A 27,692-nucleotide genomic window follows, 5' to 3' on the forward strand; every position below is an offset into this window, starting at 1 on the left:
TGCCTCAGTAGTGCCCAACACAGCCACATCCTTCAGCACCTGACTCCTCCATCGCAGACTCGGCTTATCGAGTGGTCTTCTGCCTTCTGGTTTGTTCTGGTCCACAGCTTTTACTAATGATAAGTTCTCTCTCCTCCACACATGTCCAGCCCATCTCAATCTCCTGCTTTTTATCCTTGCTACTATCTGGATGGTGATACACATCTCTCAATTCTCTTTTCTTCTTAATTCTCCAGCCTTCTTCATCTTGAATCGGTCCATATATTTTCTCAGAATGTTGTTTTCAAAAATAATAAGTTTCTTTCCCCATTCTTTTGTTAGCGCCCATATTTCCGATCCATATAGTAGTACTGGAAGAATAATTGAGTGGTTGATTTTTATTTTGGTATTTTTTTACAGAGTTTTTGACTTAAACAAATTGACTAGGGACCAGTAGGTTGCTCAAGCTACAATTAATCTATTTTTAATTTCTTTTTCCTCTTTGTTATCATGTGTTATTGTTATGCCGAGTATAATGAAATAACTATACATTTTGAGAAATCATGACATGGTGAAGTGAAAAATGATACACAGTTGGACAATTTACACAACTTTATACATAAGTTATAATTAGAGTTATACAAATTACAAAAACAAATCTGAATAACAATAGAGTTAAAGATTAAAGACGAGAACGCAAGTGTAGCGTGATGCAGCTGAGAAAGGGCAGCTTGGCAGTCAGCACCGGCATAAACAGCTGCAAAGAGACAAGTTCTTGTAAAATAAATCTAGAAGTAGAGTTCAACGATGCACTATTAACTGTATGTTGTGTACAGAGTAGGATTTGTGGGATTGTGTAAAAAGTGGGATTTGACAAGGATTCAGTACTAATGCTTCGCACGGGTTGGCTAGTTAAAAATTAAAAGTGAAACAATTGGTGCATTGAAAATTGGAGTTTTCATATAAAATACATCACAATGCTCTTAATAAACTGCTTTATGTTACCTGATTCACTTAAGTGGTGATTTCTTGGGTGAAGGTGTAGAGTTGATGTCACCGGACACAAGTGCTGAGTTGGCTGAAGTATCGGAGAAATCACTGGAGGAACTCCGGATATCACCTTCCATCTGCAATACAGCCGAGAACTACTGAATGAAACTTATTATTCCCAAATATTTGTATATTGGACATAGATGATCTAAAATAAAATGGAACTTAATGAAAACTGAGGAATCAGTAAGAGTTTGAATAGTAAAAAATCAATATAATAAGAATAAATTACTTTATTGAGGACACAAGTAAAAGTAAACCCTTAGTAACCAGATTGTGGGTCAGAGTTGTACGAGTTAATGGAAGTCAGGAATAAATTTATTAAACTTAAGAACACATTGACAATCTGGGGTTGTTTGGGTATCTCATTTATATAATGAAACATCTTTAACAGAAAACTGGTCGAATGTGTTCAAAATTTTAAAGAATTTCAAAAATTATCTATAATCACAGTGCATAATATTTTTTAGCTTCGTAACACGTATTAAATTGCAAAGTTTACTAAACACAATAATCAAATATACAAATTCCAAACAAAAAATATTAGTTTCACAAAAGGCTAATGGGTCATGGATCGTTAGTAAGTTTCTCAGCAATATTTTTTTTTTCATAATTACCATCTATTATTAACAACAGACACATTATTCTTCCTTACACCTATTTATAAAAATATTATGGGGAAAAATTTCGTTTTTTCAATAAACTGGGAGAACAAAAAATGACATGCAAGCAAAAGCTAAGGTATAGCAGTGTTTTTAAACGTAGTCATGAAATCTAATAAACTTTTTTTTGCTATCTGATGATGAAACATTCTTGGACAATATAAAGTTGCCACTAAACAAGCATAGTAAAACAAATCTTAAAGGTTAATAACACAACTGTATCTTAAAAAACAACGTCCAGTAGAAGTTTTAAAATTTGCTTTCAGATAAAATGATGTTGAGAAAACACATCTCAAAACTGAAAACCAAAGTTTTTGGGGCCCATTTGACTTTTACCTCAGCACAGGAGTTGTCTTGTGGACTTTGAAACAACTCCCTGGTTCCATAACCAAAATGTGGAAGCATTCTACTGACCAACGCCATCTCATGTTTCTGGCAAAACATCAAAACCAAGGAACCATACGGGGCCAGTTAAACTAACCAACGTATTCTGAACTGCAATATTGACTAAATATAGATTGTACAATTTAAACTGCTAACAAGTACAGGGTTATTAAAAAAAGAATGGTGCAAAACAATAAAAACTATCATGTATACATCCTTTTAATTGGATACTGGCACAAAAAGAATTACCAAAAATCTAAAAAAAAATTATATGGTGACATCAAGTATAAGAATTAAACTGACGGATCAGTTTACAGATAACTATCAGAGAACAAAAAATATACATGTTTCACCTTGTACCATGCTATCGTTCTCTAATGTTTGCATTCTTATAAATAAAATAATTTGGATTTTAATCACAATCTAAGAACACAAGTTTGAACGTCACAAAATACAACAGAGATATGTCTGTAAAAATCGGTTTTTATGTTAATTTACGTGACTTTCAAAAAGCTACTGCAGGTACTAACATTGACAATATGTTCTCAACTGTTGATGCTGCAACGACAACGTTGTGAGCATCATATGTGATTGTGAAGAATTCAGCGATAATTTCCCGCAATCCCAATCACATTAGTGATCATATCTTTTAATCGCGGCAAAATTTGTAATAATTTCCGGTACTTGCAACATGGTCCATTATGATTTCCTGCGATCACAGCAACAACAGTAATAATGTCAGACAGCCATGATTATATATTGCGACCGCAGAAATTTTTTTTATGATATCCAGCGGTCGCGGCAGCGTCTGTGATGATTTCCTGTGATCACAGCAATGACCGACATCATTACTTCCAATCATAGAAACGTCAGAATTGCAGAACCACGTTCACGGCAACACACGTGGTGGTTTTTTAAGATCCCGACAAAATCCGGTAATCTTCCTGGCGACCATGTCAACATCTTAAATTATTTCTCAATCGCAGTAATAGCTTATATACCACAATCACAATGTGATGATTTCCCGTTATTGCAACAAAATATATTGTTATCTATTGTTAAAAATTTATTGATCCAGCAATTTTTTATCATAACATCTGTCATTACTTTTTGCGATTGAGGCCACATATTCTGTTTTCATCTTGCAATCACAGCAAAATGTATGACAATTTCTCGCTATTTCGGCAACGGGTGTGGTTGTTTTTATTACGATCGCGGCAACGTCCATGATTCATAATAGTTTCCCGTAATCACGATTTTTAATGCCGCAAAACAAGAAAAATCGGTGATTTCGGGTGTTTTTTCAACAATTATTCAAAAATACAAATTTCCCGGTTCCTTGCAAAATTTACATACAATTCACAGATTTTTTCCGGTCATCAAAATTTGTGTACAATTCCCAGATGTCCCTGTTTCCAGGTAGACTGGACAGTGGACACCCTGTAAATTAGTCAAGTTACTCCCATAGCTTTACTCTAAAATTTGAAATAGTCAAATAAAGTTTTAGATAAACCTTTGAAGTATGAAAATTATACTGGTAAAATAAATTATTATTGCTGTGTTAGCGATTACTAATTCAGAATTTAAATTCAATTTGATATAAATCTTCACAGTAAAAAATCAATTTACTTAAGTTAAAAGTAATTCACTGGCCTGCTTGCAAGTTTTAAAGGCTTTAAATTCAATATTGACATAGTACAGACGATTACACACTCTAGACCATGATCTGCCTGTAATACAAAGTTGAGAACAATAATTTACAAACCTGTCCTGCTGAAAGAGCAGATTTTGCTAGTTTCAAAATTAAATAGGTCCAGAATAGATGAAGTCCAAGGAGGAAAAACAGCAGACCGTTGAAAATGTAGTAGGCAGGAAACATCGGGGTGTTGACTATGATAGGCCCTCTAACAGTGGTGCTGCAACCAACCAAGCAAACCACTCATAATCATAAATCAGTCATACACCCTTAGAGATCATAGCTATGGATCAGCTCAAGAAACATCGGGGTGTTGACTATGATAGGCCCTCTAACAGTAGTGCTGCAACCAACCAAGCAAAGCACTCATAATCATAAATCAGTCATACACCCTTAGAGATCATAGCTATGGACTATGATAGGCCCTCTAACAGTAGTGCTGCAAACAACCAAGCAAACCACTCAGAATCATAAATCAGTCATACACCCTTAGAGATCATAGCTATGGACTATGATAGGCCCTCTAACAGTAGTGCTGCAAACAACCAAGCAAACCACTCAGAATCATAAATCAGTCATACACCCTTAGAGATCATAGCTATGGACTATGATAGGCCCTCTAACAGTAGTGCTGCAAACAACCAAGCAAACCACTCATAATCATAAATCAGTCATACACCCTTAGAGATCATAGCTATGGACTATGATAGGCCCTCTAACAGTAGTGCTGCAAACAACCAAGCAAACCACTCATAATCATAAATCAGTCATACACCCTTAGAGATCATAGCTATGGACTATGATAGGCCCTCTAACAGTAGTACTGCAAACAACCAAGCAAACCACTCATAATCATAAATCAGTCATACACCCTTAGAGATCATAGCTATGGACTATGATAGGCCCTCTAACAGTAGTGCTGCAAACAACCAAGCAAACCACTCATAATCATAAATCAGTCATACACCCTTAGAGATCATAGCTATGGACTATGATAGGCCCTCTAACAGTAGTGCTGCAAACAACCAAGCAAACCACTCATAATCATAAATCAGTCATACACCCTTAGAGATCATAGCTATGGACTATGATAGGCCCTCTAACAGTAGTGCTGCAAACAACCAAGCAAACCACTCATAATCATAAATCAGTCATACACCCTTAGAGATCATAGCTATGGAAGAAAATTGTACCATACCAAAAGCTAGTGTAGAATGTTAGCGTTGGCTGCTAGACTTTTTAAAATTTTCAAAAAAAAAACTTATTTTAAAAGTTTTAAAAGATTATTTTTCATAAGGTTTTTTTCTATGATTAAAAAACAATAGCTCCGGTATTGTTCATGTTTTTATGTTTTAGACTCAAAATAATCAGTAAATAATATAATAGGCTATAATTTGAGGTATCGTGCTGTTGATCGTTTGAATCAGTTACGTTCAAGATACTGAATTACTCAATCAAAAATCATAAATTTGATTATTTCTCGGATATTATATTTACTTTAAAGCTGCGGAGCAGCATGGGTCCTCTAGTAAACTACTATTTAAATAAGAAAACCATGTATAAAACATACTTCCTTAGTACATTTCTCATCCTTATGGATCAGCTGAAGACAGTTTTATTGTCATTTCTGTCCGGTGCACTGTCTTTAGAGGTCGTGTATTTAAAACCTCGTTTAACCAAATAAAACATACTAATCATAACTAATAACACATCTCCTAGTTATATAACAAAAAAAGTAAAGAACAAATCATGAAGTTCAATCATGAACAACAACAAATCATGAAGTGAATCATGAAGCGATCAGTGTCACCGGACATTGACTAGACACGAAAAACGAGCTTCAAAGTTTACAATGGATGTAAAGTTTACTTGTGTTGGTTAGTCTATGGTAAGACTATAATGCATTTTCCACCCTAATGATCATAAGAATAATATTGAACATACTTCTAAATATATTTATTTTATCGACTACGTTGCTCTTACTCCTAATTATTCGTAGGATACGACATGATGGTACCGATACGATCATAGGTACTACACTTTCGGCAACACTGGCCAAAAATCTTCGTGCTTGGCTCCCATTGGACGGCGCGCGAGGCTTCTGATTGGGAGTAAGCAAGTTCCGCCGAGGGACCGAGTTAGCGACTTCCATACGAGGACGGAATTCGCTAGCGGGTTAGTGCTGGCTCTAGAGCGGGTTAGCCAATTCCGCAGACCCGAATTTACAATATAATAAATCATAATGGATGAACTTAAGCATTCTAATTCAAAAATAATACATAAAGTAACTTAAGTCATACATACCTATATATTAGTATAAATGGAAAGATACCAGTTCTTGTCACAAGCCATGAGATGGTAAATATGGCAAAGACTGTATCACACAACTTTTGGTACTTCGCATATTTAGCCATTTTTGCAAACTGTAAAATAAGGTTTAAAACTAATATTAGCCACAAATAATAATTCAATGCACATATAGTTGAAGGAAACCGAGGAATATTTTACAGACATCATGTTCATACTATAAATGATAAAATAGACTTCATAAATAGTTGTGAAAGCGTCCTGCTTGAGAAAACACAATTACAACTCTTAGTGGACCAATAATTAATTGTGATTTCCACCAAACAACATATTGCACTAACAATGTGAATTTGAAAAATATTTTTAGAGCAATGATGCAAATTACATTCTTTACTGCGTGGGGTATCTGGTTTTTAAAAATTCACAGGTTGGCAGCACTGACAAGCGGTTAAATGCATAGGAAACTGGCTGTGTTGGCATTGGTGCCAGAAAATTTGGTATATTTTCAGATGAAAATATCATTGATTGTCACTTGTAAGTTGCAACATTGTTCTAGCAGCCTTCAATTAGAGTCTGAGCATAGGGTTTTATGTCAGAAATCAAGCTGAATATTTGGGACGCGTTGCAGAAAGTCAACAGTCCCGGAAGGTCAAATAATTTATACCTGTGCCGCTAGGTCAAAAACTACAATGTTTGCAGTGTCTGTAGATAAAAAATCCCAGTAAGTCAAATAGTACAGTCCGGGCTAAAAACGTAGTCTATGTTAAAGCAATTGACTTATTGGGAATTTGACCTAATGCAACAGCAGTTTTAATATAACGAAATAAGATAAAATATAAGTTCAGTTTCGCTGAGTCAACAGTGCCGGAAGGTCAAAAGTATAATCTGTTAAAAACAACGATAGTCCTCTCGACGCATGACTTCAATAATTTCGTGTTTTGGTGTACTTAAAGTTGTGCTAAAATTTTGAAATTTGGTACAGAGCTTCTTGGTTAGTCCTACTCGATGTCTATTTTGTTGGAACTTTAAACTATTTACCGATCTAATTAATAAAAAATGATTTGTATGGTGAAATAGTTTTAAATCATGATTTCTAACATGAAAAAGTTAGCATGCGAGATTTTTTTTGTTTTTGGGTTAGAGAGGTTTTGTCTGTGGCAAAGTTGTAGCCAAAAGTGTGATGCGTAAAATATATTTTTTTGAATTTTTTACAATCAGTGGTTCAGTAGATAACTTGGGTTGAAGAGGACGGCAAATTTAGCATTTCGCAACGCATGGAAAGAACTACATCGTACGATGCGACTGCTGAGTGGACTTTATAGTTCTTAGGACAAGAAAAAGATGAATATACAGATCACCAGTACATTCATATTATTTATAAAACATATTTTTTTATTACCAGCTTACATTTTTCACTTATAAGAATACATCATAAACAGGGTGTTAAAATAAGCGGGGAGATACTTTACCTAGTAATTCCTTGGGTCAAAATAAACAGAAAATCAAGGCTAACCTTTTTTCCAAAATCATTTCGTTAACCAGATATCCACCATTTTGTATTTTTTACATACAAATATTTATCTTTGCACTTTTCCAACCGATGTTTATGAAACTTGGTATGTATGTTAAGGTAGGAGAGACGCATGTTATAAACAAAGATTCATCTCGATTCACCCTAAAATTTCAAAATTTAACACTTAACTACAATATAATATACTTTACTACACCACAATATTTACGTATCACCATAAATCTTTAACAAAATAAAACGTTAACGTTTTTAAAATCCAAAGTAAATCAATATAATATTTCTTTTTTTGAAAAATATATTTAAAAAAAAGGCGATGGTAAAATAACGACAGGCGAGTTTCGATCTGGGTGTTTCAGGTTTGAATCTAGGAGGATTTAACATTAATTAACATTAATGTTTAATCCTCCTAGGTTTGAACTGATTGAGAGGAATACATGAAACCGAAGGGGGGAGGTAGCAACAAGTTCACTAGTATTTACTAGTGTCCAATTACAATTTGATGGATTTAACCAAAACCTTTTCTATTTCACTTATTTTCAGCTGTTAAATTTCAAACGATACGTTTTAGCGACTTATCATCATCATCGTTTGAGTTTGGGTTTGCGGCAATGTATTTTTATGAATAAAACCTTTAATTTGATACCAAACTTGACCTCTGCTGCTATTAATTGACTGTATGCACTATTAATTAACAGCTGTGTCTAAGGATTATGTCGGCCTTAGTCACAAACAGGACAACAAGATCGCTCCACTCATCCCACACTCATCTCCATTCATACTTGGCTTAAAATGCATACATTTGTATGGTCGCCATTTCAAAGCAACATGGCTACATTATCGATCATAGATATAATAACCATTATGAATTAGCATTATTCGGTGTAGAGTTTGAGACCATTGTCTTTAAATTTCAACACAAAAAAGTGTTGTTAATAAATAGTTTAGTTTGTTCGTATTTTTCCGCCTACAGCCCACTCATCACACAGTCATCTCCATTCATACTTGGCTTAAAATGCATACATTTGTATGGTCGCCATTTCAAAAACAGGTAAAATAGTATTAAAATTATATAAGAATTTTGTCTTAGTCTTTGTGGTCCTCCCCCTTAAGGGATAAAAAAGTGATAATAGCTTAAGACAGTAGATATTTATGGCTATTATTGATATACCAAGTCTCACTACTTTATCTATATTGTTAAAAATATAGCCAATCCAGGACTTTTCAACCATACTGTAACGCCAACACGAAATTTTTCCGTTGAACTCTTCCGCATTTCTTAGGCGATTTTGACCATTCATGTCTCATTAGAAAGAGCGTGTCACGTACATTTGCAAACCAACCTTACGTTTTAAAATCCCTTGGGCTCAGCCCCAGTGGCTCTTAAAGAACCCATGTTATGCCTATGAAGAACATATTGATTTATTTATATAAGGATCAGCTCAATTAATTGCTGTTATGCAATTCAAGGAAATAATGTAGGCTACATTATTAACATGTTACTGATTTTTTTGAAATACTATATTTACTATTTCTATTTGGGTTTGCTGGATAATTTAATCCATTTTACCAAACAATAAAAATTAATTAAGTAATATATTTCATGAGCAAAGGACCTATTGAAGTCCTCATCAACCAAAAGAATGCCTACTAAAGCAAATAAAATTGAGACGAACATGTAATGCACGAAATAAGGTGGTTCTTAAGTATGTGAAAAAATGCATCGCTATTCAAAAACAGACGGAAAACTTGTAAACATATTCGTGACAACGGGTGTATCATGTCTACATTATCATTGACAAACGTGGACAACCTTATACGAGTGTGAGTAAGTCCGAAACAACTCTAAAAAACAATAAACAATAAATTGCAAGAACCGTTGCTTATATCATTGGGTATACACGTATCTACTGACGTGTATACTCAATGCTTATATCGAACTGTTTATGTACATCGTGAGTATTTCCATTAGTTGTTCCATTTAGTTGTGTGTCCATTAGTATAATATTTTAGTTGACTCTTTTAAAGTCAGCGGAAATTGTGACTGTTATTACCCTTGAAATAATGTTTGTGTAGTACTTTGCAATCTTACCAATGCTTATAGAATCATACGATTACAATTTTCTGGTTAGAATATGTCGCATAGTGTGGTGACTACTGTATCTTTTTGGTTTGCTTGTAAAACAGGATCAACAGAGATTTTCCATCGACTTAAACAATACGATACTCCCAAATTGTTCTTTGCAATAACAAAATATCACACAGTTTGATGAATATTTGTGTGTAAACTGTAAACCCCATACAGTACACCTGTATTCTATCTATTTTACCTTTTATTTTCCCAAGACTTTATAGAAAATCACGCATTACGTGATCAGTGAAGAAAGGCTGTATCCCACGTGTTTTATAGGTTAAGAAGACAAGGACGGTCCTAGACATATATTTTGGGGGGGGGGGTCACCGGGGGCCTGGGGGTATGGAATACCCCCCAAAAAGGAGGGGGGTCGTGGGGTTTCCCCCGGGAAAAATATATAAATAAATAAATATAGGCTATAAGTTAAAGGGTGATCAACTCCAGGAGGCCACCATTGGGATATCGGAAACGTTAAGAATTAGAGAAAACTTAAAATGGGGGACATTCCTTTATTTTTGTGGTAGTTAAAAATATGATTTTAACACCCTATTATCATGTTTTCGGATAGAATAGGCAATTTAAAAACTTTTTATCCTTTGACATTTTTCCGATAAACCCACTCGTTTAGGAGTTACAGCATATGGAAAAATGACTTCCGGTGTACATTTTACATCATGTAGCTCATAAACAAGTAGGTTTATAGCAAAAATGCGAAAAGTAAAAAAGTCTTACAATTGCATCCACATTCCAAAAAGACCATCAAAATTCATTAAAAATATGAATTATATTATTTAAAAAATGGCGGCAAACTTGAAAAGTGGAAAACTTGTTGTTTTTTAGTCTTTAAGGAATGTAGATGCAATTCTAAGACTAATTTACTTTTTGCAATTTTGCTCTAAACTTACTCGTTTAGGAGCTACATGATGTAAAATGTACACCGGAAGTCATTTTTCCATAGGCTGTACTCCTAAACGAGTGGGTTTATCGAAAAAATGTCAAGGCTAAAAAAGTTTTTAAATTGCATATTCTATCCAAGAAACATGATAAAAAAACTAAAATCATATTTTTAACTGCCACAAAAAATAAAGGAATGTCCCTCATTTAAAGTTTTCTCTAATTCTTACCGTTTCCGATTTCCCAATGGTGGCCTCCTTGAATTGATCACCCTGTATATATGAATTTGAACGGATGGTGTTTTTGGCCTCTAGGGACCTCAAAACGAAAAATTTAATCGGTCCCGGGTCCAGGTGTTACCATAAGTACTACGGTAATAGCTTATTCCCTATATGGGAAATTCGCCAAAAACCTAATAGTTATATAGAACAATATTACATTCAACCAGCTTTCAACCAGCTGTTAGTTAAAACAAATTATATTGGACTAAAACAAATCAATGAGAACAAAGATTCCTTTAAAAAATCATTTAAACATCCTACTATTTTACTATGCATATTTAATTAATCTGCCATCCTCATACCTAAGAATTGAATGTATCAATGGTCAGCATTACACATAGTATAAATAGGTCAACTCTAAATATGTCTTTAAATTTGTTTCCAAATGCTGAATTTGTGTCACAAATGCTGAATGTTTACAGCTGTTATGTTAAGCAAATTATATTGTACTAAAAGCTAGCTTAAGAAGGTTAGCGTCGGCTGCTAGACTTTTTGAAAATTAAAACTTAATTTCTAAAAAACTGGGACCCTTAATTATAATTATGGCTTTGACATTCCCTAGTTCTCAAAATTATCTTTCTTTCAACACAAAAATAATGAAAATCCGTCGACTGGTTGATTCAGAATGTGAAAAACCCCCATTTACGTTTTAATAACATATATGATAGTTTGGACAGGTTTCAACCCTTCCGAGGCGTAATACATTTACACAGTTGATGTGTAGACTACATTATAACTCATAAAATAGTTCTAAAATTAAATGGGTCTCCTTTTACAAACGTATATAATAACCAGAAATTTTCAGATCGTCCTTGCGTGTATTTCATGCCACAAATTTTGACGAAAGGCTTTTCATTACATAAACTATACCTATTTACAGTGTTGACCAAACAGTTGGCAAGAAGCATTAATAGATAAGCTATGTACCAAATATGATAATTTTAGCTCTATTCTAATTAATTATGACAAAACACGAAGTAACTAAAAGCGAGTTTTGTTGGTGTAGTAAGCGTTGCAGGAGGTCTACTTTACACTGAATCGACGTTCACTTTTATTGCTTTTGATCTTCCGGCACTGTTGACTCAGTGAAACTGAACTTGTATTTTACCGTATTTCGTTATATTAAAACTGCTGTTGCATTAGGTCAAATTCCCAATAAGTCAATTGCTTTAACATAGACCACGTTTTTAGCTCGGACTGTATTATTTGACTTACTGGGACTTTTGATCTACAGACACTGCAAACATTGTAGTTTTTGACCTAGCGGCACAGGTATAAATTATTTGATCTTCCGGGACTGTTGACTTCCAGCAACATTCCCAATATTTGTACACAAAAAATAAATAAAGATTGAAAACATGGTAAAACTGTCCAAAAAGATCTATTACTGTTTTACAGAGGTATTACTGTGTCACTGAGGTAAGTAATCAATATAGGCCCTATATCTTTTGCAATATTACTAAAACATTCCTCTGTGCAAAAAAAGGGACTGTAATTGACTTGTAGAGTAATACAATATGCTTGTTTTGGGAGTCTAGTCTATCTCTAACACCACATTGGAGTGATACTCACCTAAGAAACTGTAAGGAAAAGATAACTGCGTGAACATTATAAATTAATACTGGGGGTGTGCAAGCATGAGATTTTTGATCGATCTAAGCATTTGGTGTCAGTGTGGACATCATCGTCTCCCAGGGTTACGGAAACGTCATCGTCGTCATGCATGATCGCGATAAATTGAAAATAAATATTAAATGTACACATCATTCCTGGTTTTTCCCGGTTCAAAAAAATCACATATAATTCCCGGTTTACTAGGTCGGTGGACAACCTGATATATTTGACATTTTCATATGTAAGAGATGTTTTCCTGCAATGTCCTCGTCAGTAAAAACTTGTAATGTAAACCGTGCATGCATTTACCAACCTCTAGAAAAATATCGGCAAAGTCATGAAGCAAAATTGTCAAACTGCCGATCCTGTGAAAGTTGCAGACCCAAGACAGAGCCAGCAAGAACAAAGTTAGGACGTGATGAGCGAACATCTGCCAGAAGTCCTTCCTCTTGACATCAAAGAACTGAGAGCCCATGAGTGACCAGTAGAATGCAGCTGAGGTCATGTAATACCACCACACTCCTCTACTGACACCCTGGTCAACAGAGAAAAACACCAACACCAATGTCAAAACTGTATCAGAATCAATAATCTATATTTATATTGTATAAACGTACAACAGACTAACAGTTAATTTTTTACATTTGCATTTTCAAGATTCAAAAAGTCTTCATTCACACAGCACAAAGTGTTATAGGCCTACATGAATAGTGTCTATTATTGTTACTTACTGCCTAAATTAGCAATAAGAAACAGTTAAACAAATTACAAATTGCTATACATTATTTAAAATTGAAATTACTAAAATCTTCTATACTGTAAGGGGCTAGGTCAAGTAAGAATGCCTTCAGTTTTTCCATAGTTTAGATTTTTGTTTTTTAAAAAGATTGGAAGTTTTCTAAAAAAATTGTTTCAAATTTAATAAGGTTTATTTTTTTAAAGTTCAAGTCTTGGTTGTTCTTTAACTAAATAATTTTTACCCCTTGTATTATAATTATGCACATGTAATTCTTGAGTCTCATCAATATTTAATTGTTTTAAAAATATATAAGGTGTGAACTGTAAAAATGCACTTCCCTTTAAAATAAGATTTGACAGACTGGTCATATTTAATTTATGTAATAATGTGATTGCTTGTTTTTGTATTTCCAAAATATTTTTTAGATTCTTTTTCTTTGTCCCACCATAAATACTAATTCCATAGTTAATATGTGATTCAATATGAGCATGATATATCATTTTAAGGACCGATTCACAGAGATATGACATTGGTCTTAGGACGAATATACCAGAATTTAGTTTTTTTATTAAATACTCAACATGTTTATTCCAGCTTAAATCCTCATCTATTATCAAACCCTATAATTTTGAAGTTTTAACTTGAGCAATGGAATTTTTATCCATATCTAACTTTATACTTGTATCATTTTTGTCTCTTTTTGTTTTGAAAAGAATGAAATTAGTTTTACTAAAAACCGATTCAGACTTTTTATTCTGATTTAGCAGACATTTCTAAATCAGTTAGGGATTTCCCAGTTGTGTTAATGTGTTGAGTTGTTTTATATACTGATAAACAAAAATTGCATGTGGTTTTCTTTTGCAGAGCATCTAAATATTTTACTTCTTTATAATGGAAAAAAACTCATTAAATGGATAACTATTTTGCAGCAAATGATTCTTACTATAGTTCGGCCGCTTAGAAAACGACCTGCGCGCTAATGCTAAACCAATGTTGGAGGAGGTCACTTTCTAAGCGGCCGACCTATAGTTTAATGACTTTAATGACATTATTTTGTTTTATTTTACTGGTCCATTTGTTGGGAAATGGTTTTAAAAATAAAATATCCCATGTAGGTTTTTTTCATAGAAGTTAAATTATGTTTTGATGATTTGATATTATTTTTATTTCTTGTATTACATGAATGAACATGTTTTCTCATTTCAAAATGTTGTTTTTGATTCCAAACACACATTAAACATTTCTAGAATAGGCTAGTAGAATATATTGACCGTAGACAGTTAAAGTGCAGTCTGAAAAATGTATCTTTTACAGTTATTTTTTTTTTGTTTAAATATAGCCAGAATTTTTGTTGGATGCTTCTCTATTGATTGTTAGACCATAAGACATATAAATACCCCCACCGCAGCAAACCTGCAGACAAAGCGAATTTCAACTTGTCTGGTTACATTTTGACTAAAATATTTAAGAGATATTTATTCCCAATTTAAATAACATCATTAGAATTAACGATTACTTAGGTTTGCTGCTACGGGAAAGGTAAAAAGTGTGTAGTATAGGATGAAATAAATAAAGTTGCCAAATTTTATCAACATATATCCATAAACAAGTAAACTACAACAGTTTTCATTTTCTCCTTAAGAATAACATGGGAATTTTAAATTAAACTTTTTTTGAATTTTCTCCTTAAACGTTAGGCATACAACAGCGCTTTAATATACTTAATTATTCCTTTTTTTAAGCTCTACAAAATGGTTTGGAAAGAAATATAAACCCCCATTCCCATGGTCAGATCATACTGGTTCACGAACTCGTTCAAATAAATGTAGGTTACACATTTATACTGAATTTCAACCAATGTCCGTTAGCACGATAACTCGAGCAAAAAAGAATTTGATTTTGATGAAATTCGGTATAAACGTGTAAACCTACATTTATTCAAACGAGTTCGTGAACCAGCGTGTTCGGACCATGGGAACAGGGGTTTATATTTCTTTCCAAACCATTTTGTAGAGCTTAAAAAAGGGAATAGACCCACGGTAATAGCTTATTCCCTATATGGGAAATTCGCCAAAATGTGAATGCACAAAATTGAAAGGGTAAAAGCTTAAAACACAACATAAAAAAGACAAAATATACGAGGACAGAAATATAGTATAACCAAAGGTAAACGTATTGATATTGATACGTAATAAGACAGCAAACTTCTATAATGTGTTCTAAGTGGCACTATCAGCAGACTTGGTAAACAAACAAATACAGAGGAAGTGCCTTTTGTGATAAAAACTGTTAAAACTGCTACATACGTAGAGGAAAAACTACTTCAACCTAATACCTCAGTAATGATACGTTTGTCTTGACGATTTAACAATACCACCAATTAAGATAAAGATTTTACCTACTGGGGGTATTTTACCCAGAAATAAATTGAGGATGAGTGTAGAATCACCTTAACATATTAAATATATTTTAAAGATTGTATAAATTAAATTAGTAGGCATACTTATTTATATATTTTCACTTAAGAGCCTTTGGAGCATAGACGTTCTAACTCATAAAAAAATTTAAAAAATACAAAGCAAATGTAAAATCTTACAGTATACTAAATATTTAAATTAAAATCACTTAGGTATTTGAAAAAAATATTTTGGGGTGGTAAATAACTCTTTAGCGGCTGTTTGAAAATAACAAAATTAACATTGCTCTTATGGCGGGCAAAGCCAGGATGGCCGTTGGCTTCCATGGATTCCTTTGGAAATACATTAAAAACAAACAACTTTTCTAATCTCACAGTATACTGGATATTTACACTACAATCACTTTGGTGTTTGAAAAACTATTTTTAAATGATAAATTTAACTCTTCATCAGCTGTTTGAAACTATCCAAGATGGCCGCTAGCCTCCAAGGACTCTTAATCTTTCTATTTTCAAAAGGTTAGTGGCCTCTTGCCGGTTCACAGATGCATCATACAGCTGGATGTAGAACTTGTCAAGCAAAGCAAGAGGTAAGCCAATACAGTACAAGAATGAACTCTACTGATACAGAAATGTTATGTGGCAGCATCAGGACTGGCATTTACAACATTGCTGTATTGGTTTCACAGGCATTACGACTCAGCCACCGACAAACAAATACTTTATCGTCTAAGGATTTAAATTAAGAGCAAGACACTTTTTCTGGAGGGATTTTGGGATTTAAGATAAAGTAGATAATCACATGAACAATCAACATGTAAAGTGTAAGTAATTCAGGTTAAGTGTAAGAAAGGGCCATGTGGCCCTAACTTTGCCTGTGTAAATGATTTTTTATTTTTTTCATTTCATGCACAGAAAAGGACGCAGGAGGGGGAGGGGCTTAAGGTGATTTTGAGTTCTATGTTGGTTTTAGGGTTTACCTCTTTTCACTACAACTTTGAAAATTAAGCCACTAAATTACTTAATACATTTTTCCTAATATGGTAAACAAAATTACTTGTTGGTCAATTATTATATTAAAATGATCTTACAGTGCTACTTAGAAAAATACATCAACATGCAACCAAGCCTATGTAACCACCTAAGGGCCATTGTCCAAGAATGTCAGCCGACGCTGAGAAATAGACGCTAGCGATGGACACTCAGAGACTGCTAAGCATTGATTTCAATGGGCCCATTGTCCAAGAAGCTTCTGACGTTTGAGACACAGGGAACTGCTCTGGGAGCAGACGGGATTGTTGGTGGCCAATATCTATTGCGTCTATCGCAGTGTTGTGCTTGTGTTTTCCTGTGCTCTCAAGTTTATATTTTTACTGTAAAGTGAACATTTTCACATTGATTGAATGCTAGTGCATGGCTTTAATTTTAATTTAATTTTAAAGGAAAAACAAACTTACACGTTTTTTTTTTAGAATTGTTTAGGTTGAAGCCTTTACAATTTAGATTTACAAAATCCCATTGACAGTACCTTAGTGTAAAAGCTAACTGTCGCGGTGCATAAAACCAGCCTAATAGAATTTAACACAGTCAGCAACCAACTGTTGAACAGAATAGACACGTTCTTGGACAACAGGCCTTAAAGCGATCACTGCCCAGCGATCATCGCTCTGCGACGCACGCAGCAGACGCGTCTTGGACAACTCACCTTTAGCTACCCAGCTACATATTCACACTAGTCACCTGGTGAGGATAGTTGTGCCAACACAAGTCAGTGTCCCACAGCCAAGGTTTGTCCCACAACACGTACAGGCCGAATGAAAATGAAGATGCATAATATGTGAACCTCCACCTGCACAGGTTACAACTATGTTAGTAGATAATCATTGAAACATCTATGTACCAATTGTAGGAAATTGTTAAAAAAATAGAACATACAGTAGTGGCTGAGTGATCCTGGATAGTCAAAATCGCAAGAAATTCAAACATAGGCATAGAATATTCAAGAAGTAGCTTAACATTGACTTTGACTAGACAGTTAATCTTTAAGTAATAATACAACTTTTTATGTGCTGTTTAGATAACTTTTAACTTTGTTTTAAAACGTATTTTTTTACAAAACAAAATATAATATTGGAGAGCCTATGTGCTGTTTAGATAACTTTTAACTTTGTTTTAAAACGTATTTTTTTACAAAACAAAATATAATATTGGAGAGCCTATGTTAAGGCCTAGTAAAAACAAAACTTTACAAACAAAATGTAACTTATCAACTCATTGGTGGTTAGTGAAGTAAATAACAACATCTCTATAGTCTGACTGCAAGATGATGAGTCTTATAACAATGTAGCATATAATGTACAATTAACTTCAACTTCAATATATTTTTTATTCGTGAATCAATTTTCACGTTCCACGACACAATTCACGCAGCACTCTTGTATTTACCCCTCGTTACTCTCGTACCAATCTTGGATTCAATTCTCCACTAAATATTATGTCTCGCACTTGTAATTCCTATCAATTTGATATATTTCATTTATCACTAAAAAAGTTAAATGTCTGTTTGTTAAATGAATTCAAACTTTCTTATCAGCGTTAATTTATAATTTTTCTAAATAGTACATATTTATTTGTTATATATTTATATTATATTTATTATATTTGATTCATGACCATCAGTATTATTTTAGTTAGTATAAATTCTCTTGTTACTGTATATTTAAATTTTATATTGTCATTCTTATTTATATTCTTATTTATATTTTATATTCTTTATTTATATTTTGAGTGAAACTGTCACCATTGAAGACGGACATTTTTTCCCTAGTTGTGTTATTATTAATTGTAATATCGTGTTAACATTCCTGTTATTTGATTAATGCTACAAAGTAATTGGCATGTGCTGTTTTGTAGCATTGAAAATAAAATAAATAAATAAATGACAGTTTAATTTTTTACTCCCCTTTATTTTTTAAGATTTTTTTGGAATTGTTTTGAGTTTTTAAAAATGGGCGCCAATTTTCAATATGGCCATTAATTTTAATATTTCTTATGGAAAACACGATACAGTAGACTCCCTCTTATCCGGACTCCTCGGGACCGAGGCCAGTCCGGGTAACGGTTTTTCCGGTTAAACCGACGTCCACAAAAACTCGTTAAAACATTTACTGTTTACCGTTTACTGTGATATTCGACTTAAATTTAGGAGAGCATTGTATTTAGACATGTGATCACTGGTCTCAAATCTTTTCCACAAGAACAGTCGTTTCAGTACCGCCCACTTCCTGCCGATGTAGTCCAGTTAAGCCAATGTGCTGATAAAAATTGTCCGGTTAAAGATATGTCATTTCTGCCGAGTGTAGTCCGGTTAAACCGATGTCCGGTTAAAAGGTGTCCGGATAAGAGGGAGTCTACTGTATTTAATTATTGTCTTAGAATGTAAATGTGATTTCAAAATGTTTGTACTTGAAATTTTTGTCTAAAGCTACGATGATACGATGTTTACGAGTTACAGTGTGTTACAACTAAGAAAACATGGCTTGCTATGTACATTCTGCATTATGAAGCTCCTAAACAAGTAAGTTTAGAGAGAAAATACAAAGAACAGATAAGTCTTAAAATTGTATCTGGGCCTACTAAGTTTAAAATGCAGCTAACTAAAAATTGTAAAATTCTGTATTTTATGGTCTTTTAAAATTTGTTTAGATACAATTTGAGTATTGTTATTACCCGTTCTCCGTAAACTTGACTATTGTGGAGGGTTTATCCTGAGCTCTTCTCAGCCGCAGCCATCTCTCCACCTGCCTCTCCGTCCAGTCCAGCTGTTTGGCCAACCCTGAGATGTCTTTGTGTTTCATCTTCAGATTCTGCTTAAACGCTCTCTCCAATATTTCATTGTGCACCGCTCTTTTGGGCTTGCTACCCTTTATTCCCAAAGCTGTACCGATTGGTATGAAGCAGTATCTGAAAACATCCGTTTTTATTTTAGTTTCAAACTGTGGAAAAAATTCCTACATATTTCTAGGCAGACTGGTATTTCCGGTCACCAAGTGTACCTTTTTACTAAGAGTTTGCAGGTCCCTGATATTTTCGGGTAAGGTCGGGCCAATAGTTGGTCCGAGGGTTTGGTACAAACCAAAAAATAGTTATCAGGCCAAGCTCCGTTTCAGTCGAGTCAAGCGAATATTTCTGTGAACCCGGAGAGCGTTTGTGAAGGTTCGCGAATCGGGATCGAGGGAGACGATTGGTATGAAGACCATGGAAGATGTTAACGGTTTTACCATAGATTAAACATACTACTCCCCTGTGCTGGGAAGATGTACCCAATTTTACCCCGACGCAGAAGATGTTCACAAAAGACGTTTTAGATTTTGCCCGGACCATGGTAGGAGGTGTTGACATTTTGTCAGGACCACAAAAGATTTTCTTGATTTTGCTGCGACCTCAGAAGACGTTCAAGATTTGACTGAGACCAAAGACTAAAACCAGGTTTTCCCAGTAAAATTTCAAACCTCCTGCATAATTCTTAAATTTGAATGCCAGAAGATGGACTCTCAAATTTAAAACTGGATTACTGCAGAGAGTTACGAAACACCATGTATGATTATAACCATATTCATGGTTATGTACATTGTATACAGTACTGAAGTAATAAATAGCTCCAGTAAGACCTGTTAGTGACCTGTGTCAGTAGACCTGTCACAATGTAGGTGTGTAGTTTTAGCAACACCTTCAACTATATAATCTATGATGAAACAAACATCTACAAAGCAATAACAGATTATAAATACAGTATAATCAAAGTTCAGTAATTTGCAAATACAGAGAAAAATTATAGGCTTACTCATTATATGGATATAGGAAATAATTTTATTCAATTGGATTCCAGATTAGATTTTTTATATATCACAAGAAAACTAAGCCAAAAAATATTTCTTTGTATCTAATATACAATTCGCACAGCCAAGTGAAAAAGATCAAATGCCTAGAAAGATCAATGATCAATAAACTTAATTTTTACAAGAAAATTATTCAGATCTATTGTATGCACACAACAATACCCAATCAATCAATCACCAAACTCATTATAGACCATGGTAAACCTCCTTGGTATACGTTCACATTTCCAGTTCAATTGCTAAAGTACCTTGTGATTTGCTTGTGTTGAATATTAAAAACCGTTTGTGTTTTTTTAAGTCTACCTGTGAGACTAAATCACAGTCAGACTAAAAAAAACACAGTGGGTAGCCTATTTAATAATGAAAAAACCTATTTTTTTTTTTAGCAAATTTCTCATGTAGGGAATAAGCTATTACTGTACGTTTCATCGAAGACCTAGACCCGGGACCAATTTACTTTTATCGTTTTCAGGTCCCTAGAGGCCAAAACACCCTCTTTTTAAATTCATAAATATATATATGTGTCCGTTATTGCGATAAATCGAGCAAAAATAATCTGTTTTGACGAAATTAGGTACAAATGTGTAAACCTACATTTATTCTATCAAGTTCGCGAACTAGCATGATCGGACAATGGTTTTCCCAATTTTGACCCTAAAAACAAAAAAATCACAATTTCTTCTTTCCAAACAATTTTGTATGTATGAAAAAAAAGTTTAAGGGATTTTATGGGGTAAAAATTTGTTTTTCACATATTTGACCCTAAAAACAAAAAAAAAATCACAATTTCTTCTTTCTAAACAATTTTGTAGAGCTTAAAAAAAGAAATGCATTTGTATATTGAAGTGTTGATGTATGCCTAACGGTTACGGAGATAATTCCAAAAATTGCAAATCTAAAATTCCCATAATGTTATTCTTATGGAGAATAAATAAACTGTTGTAGTTTGCTTGTTTATGGATATATTTTCATCAAATTTAGCAATTTTGTTTATTTCATACTATGCTCTCAACATCTCAATAAAAAAAATAACCTCAATACCTTCCCTGTAGCAACAAACCTAAGTACTCATTAAAATTAATGTTATTTAAATATGAAATAAATCTGAAAATTTTAAGGGAATATTTTAGTAGAAATCCAGACAGGTAAATGGAAATTTGCTTAGTCTGCAGGTTTGCTGCGGCAGGGGTATTTTATCTTTTGCATTGGTTATTGCTTTTTAAGCTTGTGTTAACCTTATGTTTATTGATAGGTGACTTTATTTCAATAAAATACAGCATTCAGATATTATCTGTCTGTGTATTGCACAACACAAAACCCCCAATTCTTTTCAAACAAGATTTTGACAGGTACAAACACGTTATAAGGATAAGTAAAAATTAGGACTAACCTACTGCCTTATTTGAAATGCATGTCAAAATATAACAACCCCTCCTTCTACCTCGAGCAACTTTCCCCTGAGCCGTTTATAGTTTATTTTAGGCGAGCCTCTCTCCCATTAAGGTCTGCAAAAGAGAGGTGAAACCTTCTCAAGTTGCCCACCAGACCTGACTGGTCAACCCAACACTCAAGTGTATAGCCTATCTACAGAGAAGTAATGTACTGAGGAAACATTCAATGGTACACTTAAGTGTTCTCTAGCACTATTTGCTGGTGTCAAAGTCTAACACTGCCCACCCGCCCTCATTTACTACAACACCTACGGTTAAGGAAGACCCTGTGCGATAGGAATTCCCGCACAAGTGCTCGCCACTCTGGCCCTTTCTTGCTCGTCACAAGCATATTTCCGGCATAATATACTACAGCTAAAAGTGTGCAGTCGTACCATATCAGCGTGTTTCCTCTGTACCTTACTTCTTTGTGGTAAGTTACATCTAAACTTGAGTCTCTTGAGTTATTTTTGAAGGTTTTGATTTCATTTTTGACACAAGTGGATAAAACAACTAAATTACACACTTCCAGATACACGTAAAAACACACTTTGTTAAGAATGGCAATTGTGTTACGCACTCACAAACTGAAATTTACTCAGATAAGCTTCACTAATCAGGAAGGCTACTGATTGATGCATGGCAAGTTCTCCACTAGTAACCATGCTAGGTGTCTATAAAAAAAAAATTCAGAACATTTTACTCTTACCTCTTAAACAATGATTTTTTTTTAATAAATCTCTTTGAATAGGTTAAATTGTATTGGTTTTATTTTATATGCTAATTCTTCAAAATCATTCATTAAGATTATTGGCGTATCGTGAGCAATTAAAAACAACAGATCATAAAATCTGACATTTATCTATGAAAACCACAAAACAATGATTGCGTATAGTAAAAAAATTTTTTGCACCCAGACCACATTTAGTTATATATAACCACTTATTGATTTATTTTAATCTTTTAAACCAACCTTTCTTTAGTAATATTAAAAAAAAGTATGAATTCTGCTAAATTATGTCAGTTACATGTTCTATTTGGGAATTAGGTTGGAATTGTGCCAATCCGATATATGTATGTCACATATGTTGTGTATTCAGGAAGTCAATAATTTGATTTTATCAGCCAACAGCGTCCTGTCAAACTGATGATTATCATAATGATAAGGTTGGGTCTATGCTATCCTTTATAACTTTAAAACTTTAATACTTTATTCTGAAATGGCGACCATACAAATGAAGGTATTTTAAGCCAAGTGTAACTCAAGAAAAATATAATTCTATTAAACTAGCGGCTTGTTTAGTGGCTCATAGACATAGTGGCTCATAAAAAGCTCACAAATGTAAAACAAATTATTGTAATATTTAACAAACTCAGAATCAAATTATCTGTGTGTCATTATAGATATCCGAGTACAACCTATATCTATTTTTTTAGTAAAAACAGTTTGTTGTTTGTCTTTGTTTGCTTTTGTTGATGTTATTTTCAATAAATAATTTGAATGACTCCAGAGGTTTAACTCTGCTAAAGGCAGCAAACATATTTGTGAATAGCCTAAATATTGGTTTAGGCTACTAAGGTAGCTTTGGTCTTTTGGTATTAAATTAAGGTCTAAATTTTGGTAGGTACCGGTACTCAAATTTAACTTTCACATTTCTCACTAAGATGAGCATAATATAAAATGAGATTTATAAACAATACCTAATTAGAAGAATAATTTATGCTTATAGGTTAATTTAACTGAGACAGTATAGAAAAACTGGAAAAACATCAATGTTTTAGCATTGATAACAGCGATGTTTATACAACGATGTTATCGGTAGATGGATAGTGAACATCCATGGTTGACCCATCAATGCTCCTCCCTATGAGCTACCCCAGAGTAAGGACGGATTTCCCACTAGGCACACTAGGCCAACTAGAATATGATTAATATATAACATTGTTAAAAAATACATTGATAGTGAGTTATAATAACCTATAACATTATGCTTCCTACGCTATTACGGCGATAGGCCTAATACTTATTTAGTACTTTTCAGTGTTTCATAACTTTGAAACCAGATGAGTCCACAAAATAAAATTATTACAGCATAATACTCTTACTTAGTACTATATCTGAGCCAAATTTGAAAATTTTATTTTCATGCCCAACAAAGATATTAAGCATAAAACTTTTGAAATTTTAAAAAATTTAAGATTTTGACAATTTTTATTTAAAACCCTATGCACGTCCACAACTTGAAACTTTGAGAATTTGGAGTACACACCTATAACTATCAGATAAAAAAATAACAAACACGTAGTCAATTGCCTTTATATAAAAATAAATTGTTTAAAATCAGTATTCGTAACATCGTTGCGTTAAACTTTAAACAGGTAATTAGACCTATATTTAGTTTTAAATAACCACTACACAATTCCATTTTATTACATAGGTACTATATAAATTACAAATTGAAACTTTGAGCAATACTTTACAAAACGTATACAACCTTTCTTTAAAACCAAACATAACCCTCCTAAAACTACATAAAGCATCACAAACAAATTTTTCGAGTAAATAAACAAACATCACTTCATTGTACTGACCAGCTGTTTCATTAACTAAATTGAATTAAATCATTTAATCTTTGGAAGCATGCCAGGCGTAGCCCTTTGGAAATCAGCCTGTGGGGCAGAGCCCTTAGGAAATTCATCCATATCAATACTTTTCGGCAAATCTACACACTCCAAGCTTCATTTTGATGTGCCATATGCCTATATTTTTATTTGGTAAATGGCCTTAACCATTTACATAAAATTTGATTGTATCACTTTAATAATATAATAGATGCTCCCTACGCTATTACACGTAATGCTTATTTGGGTACTTTTCAATGTTTCATAACTTTAAAACCAGTTGAGTCCACAAAATGAAATTATTACAGGATAATACTTTTACTTAGTATACTATATCTGAGCCAAATTTGAAATTTTTATTTTCATGCCCAACAGAGATATTAAGCATCAAACTTTTGAAATTTAGAAAATTTTAAGATTTTGAATTTTTTTTAAACCCTATGCAAGTCCACAACCTGAAACTTTGAGAATTTGGAGTACACACCTATAACTATCAGATAAAAAAATAACAAACACATAGTCAATTGCCTTAATGTAGACATAAATTGTTAAAAATCAGTTTTCGTAACATCGTTGCGTTAAACTTTAAACAGGTAATTAGACCTATAAGTGCATAACTATATTACCATATTAAAGTTTAGATCTTTCTGAAGAGATTAGTTTTTATTTTAATGTTCTAGGATTAGTAGAACCAGAGAATATTTCATTTAACGCAGAGCTCTGAAATCACTGAAAACGGGCATTTGACTAACAAAAAAATTGGCCGCCATACAGTAGAAAAAAAATTAAAAAGTACCTATAAAAATATCAAAAAATTTAAAAATCTTGAAGCAAACCACCCTTTGACCACTTGAAATGGATTGACCCTTTTATGTTACCGCTGCCTAGCAATTTATTAGGCTATTATTTTTCTCTGGTTCGTCTAAATATTTCTTCACATAACCTTAAGGTTGTTATGTGTTAACTGTTAATGTATATCCCTCCGAGTGTTAAGAGTCACGTAATTGACGTACAACACACCCGCCGTGGTGTTATGCGTCGCTTTTGCAACACACATATGTAATAGTTTGTAGGCTATTGCTGTATTCCACAGAGACAAAACGTTTATTAACTGTTGTAGTATTACCTACACCTACAATACACACTAAAGAAAGAATTGAACCCTCACGGCTTAACTCTGGCCTATAGAACTTCTAACAAACTTGGGGCGAAACTAAATAAAAGGTTGCCGAACAACAGTAAACCTAAGGAATTAGCTACTGGTACTTATAAAATTAAATGTTCTGACTGTCCAAACTATTACATAGGTCAGACCGGCAGATCATTTAAGAAACGTTTTTCTGAACATTTACCTAAACCAAAACAAACAGAACAAAAATCCAAGTTCGCTGAACATTTATTAAATTCAAACCATACTGTTAGTAGTTTTAATGATAATGCAGAAATTCTACATGTTTGTAAGAAAGGCTTCATGCTAGACACCCTCGAAGAATTAGAAATATACAAAGCCACTAAATCCGACCCATACAACATGCTCAATGAAAAACTTAATTACGGTTCAAACAAACTATTCAACACAGTCTTAGATCACTTTGATAACAATTATGTTGGCAACACGAGTCCTGGAGGCACAGCTGATAAACGGAATGGAGTGGGGTAAATAGTCAGTCATCGTCGTCGACCAGTTCAGTGACGTGTGCCGGCCGGCCAATTATGTTAATAAATGTCTACCGTGTTCGTGTTATGTTTGTTTGTGTGTTCAATATATTTAAGTTTTGACAACATTCAACAAATGTAATATTTTAACGTTCCGTTTTTGATAATGACTACGTAGTAGTCGAAACTATAGTCAACGGATACCGACTAAGGAATTGTGGACGTCAAGGTACGTAACCTGTTATAATACGACATATTACTATGACAGATGTCTGAAGAGAAAAGTGCCTAGGAGTGAAATAAGTTATGTATAAATCCGTCTCTGCCCCAGAGATTTTAGTACCGGTACCAAAGCCAAGCCTAGTTGTTTACCACATACCTTAGTCTTAGCTTAGCCGTTGGCATGTATAAATCAAATAAATAAATACCAGTAGCCTAGGCCTACCGGGGATCGGTAGCACATTTAAAATTTCAAATATAGGTACTTACTTTTCAAAGCAATATCTGATGACAAAAACAAGTAACGCCATTGGTATTGGGTATAACAGATCTTTATGGTGTGTGTATTCAATTTGATCGCTTGATTGTAGATCCGCCCATGTAATGTTTGGTGGTAACCAAATGTCTGGGTCCCAGAATTTATCAAGTAACGTCTGGATAGAAACCATTATTTAAGGTATATGATTAAATTCCTATTGAGATAAACACTTTTTAAAGTTTTGGTTAGAACACTTCACGCCACTGTCACCACTATTTGAACAGCAAATGGAACTGCAACTGCAACACAAATAGGCCTACACAAAATAATAATTTTGACATGCCGCTAACTGCTACTGCTAGCTAACTTAACTTGACTCAATGGAGATGATGCATTTATTTGCTTGCTTGCTTGGCTTTGCTTTGCACTCAGCTAGCTCAGCAGAGCAGCAGCTCAGGACAATTTTTTTTTCTTTCCCTCTAGTTTGCTCAGCAGTCAGCAGGCTTTGGCCTGACCAGGCAGCCTCGTTGTACACTGAGTTGTGGTTGCTTCGAATTCATCCTGCAATTAAGGTTATTTTGTAAGTTTACAAAGATTTGTTATTGAACATAAATGTGTACAATCAATGATTCATGTTGATATTGTTTTAGTTTGTGTTAATTACCTAATTATGTATTAAAGATAGGACGGTCTAAAAGTTTAAGGGATTCTTTAGTATGGCAGAGATAATAAATGTAAAACGGAATATGCCTCTATGTTAATCGAGACAAAAACGAATCCTACGAATCAAAATTCATTAAAATCGGTCCAGCCGTGCTTAAATTATTAGTGATGTAACTAACGACTTTGTTATATATATACCATGCCATTCCATTATTCCATAGTTCAGTACAATAGTGGTCTATTGTCTATTAGGGTAAGCTT

At 33.7% G+C, this 27,692-nt stretch overlaps 1 protein-coding gene across 1 annotated transcript; it reads right to left on the bottom strand.

Annotated features, from left to right (window-relative positions):
* Positions 1-573: 573 nt before the first annotated feature.
* LOC128989643 (ceramide synthase 6-like) lies at positions 574-27,130 on the bottom strand. Its single transcript, XM_054411599.1, has 8 exons — positions 26,780-27,130; positions 19,414-19,647; positions 17,425-17,533; positions 12,843-13,064; positions 6,076-6,194; positions 3,841-3,991; positions 985-1,106; positions 574-736 (listed from the first exon to the last, which is right to left on the bottom strand). The coding sequence occupies exons 1-7, from the start codon at positions 26,956-26,958 to the stop codon at positions 990-992; spliced, it is 1,131 nt and encodes a 376-aa protein (XP_054267574.1). The 5' UTR covers positions 26,959-27,130; the 3' UTR covers positions 574-736; positions 985-989.
* Positions 27,131-27,692: the final 562 nt, after the last annotated feature.

This window comes from Macrosteles quadrilineatus, unplaced genomic scaffold (assembly GCF_028750875.1).
Source record: "Macrosteles quadrilineatus isolate MER2022 unplaced genomic scaffold, UCM_ALF_1.0 Scaffold_3__2_contigs__length_128488019, whole genome shotgun sequence".
Lineage (NCBI taxonomy): Eukaryota > Metazoa > Arthropoda > Insecta > Hemiptera > Cicadellidae > Macrosteles > Macrosteles quadrilineatus.

Bases quoted from the DNA above. Each gene is read 5' to 3' on its own strand.
- LOC128989643 (XM_054411599.1), bottom strand. From the start codon at position 26,958: ATGGTTTCTATCCAGACGTTACTTGATAAATTCTGGGACCCAGACATT. The intron at 3,992-6,075 runs GTATGTATGACT...GGTTGGTTGCAG, and splicing joins CCATTTATACTAATATATAG to CACCACTGTTAGAGGGCCTA. The intron at 1,107-3,840 runs GTTTGTAAATTA...GCTGTATTGCAG, and splicing joins CTGCTCTTTCAGCAGGACAG to ATGGAAGGTGATATCCGGAG.